General features: G+C 39.0%; 1 protein-coding gene across 1 annotated transcript in view; it reads left to right on the top strand.

Moving 5' to 3' along the window:
- The window catches only part of LOC111999611 (noroxomaritidine synthase), a 7,033-nt gene extending 6,607 nt beyond the window's left edge, over nt 1-426 (top strand). The window contains exon 2 of the mRNA XM_065768232.1: nt 1-426. This exon is cut by the window's left edge and continues 1 nt beyond it. Within this exon, the coding sequence (XP_065624304.1) occupies nt 1-426 (426 nt within the window).

A 426-nucleotide genomic window follows, 5' to 3' on the forward strand; every position in this document is an offset into this window, starting at 1 on the left:
GTATGCGAATCCTTACGCCTTTTTCCACCTGTACCTTTCGAGCACAAATGTTCAGTTCAATCTGATATTCTTCCTAGTGGTCACACTATGAGGCCAAATACAACAGTGTTATACTCTTTATACTCAATGGGAAGGATGGAAAGCATATGGGGTGAAGATTGCTTGGACTTCAAGCCAGAGAGATGGATTACAGAGTTTGGAGGAATAGTGCATGTACCATCTTTCAAGTTCATAGCATTTAATGCGGGAGCGAGGACTTGTTTAGGTAAGGATATAGCTTTCATTCAAATGAAAATAATTGCAAGTGCCATCATTTGGAAATACCATGTTCATGTGGTTGAAGATCATCCTGTTTCACCAAGTATTTCTGTTGTTCTTCATATGAAACATGGTTTGAAGGTGAGGATTAGCAAGAGATATGTTTGA

The sequence above is a fragment of the Quercus suber genome, unplaced genomic scaffold (genome assembly GCF_002906115.3).
Source record: "Quercus suber isolate HL8 unplaced genomic scaffold, Cork oak 2.0 scaffold_909, whole genome shotgun sequence".
Taxonomy (NCBI): Eukaryota; Viridiplantae; Streptophyta; class Magnoliopsida; order Fagales; family Fagaceae; genus Quercus; species Quercus suber.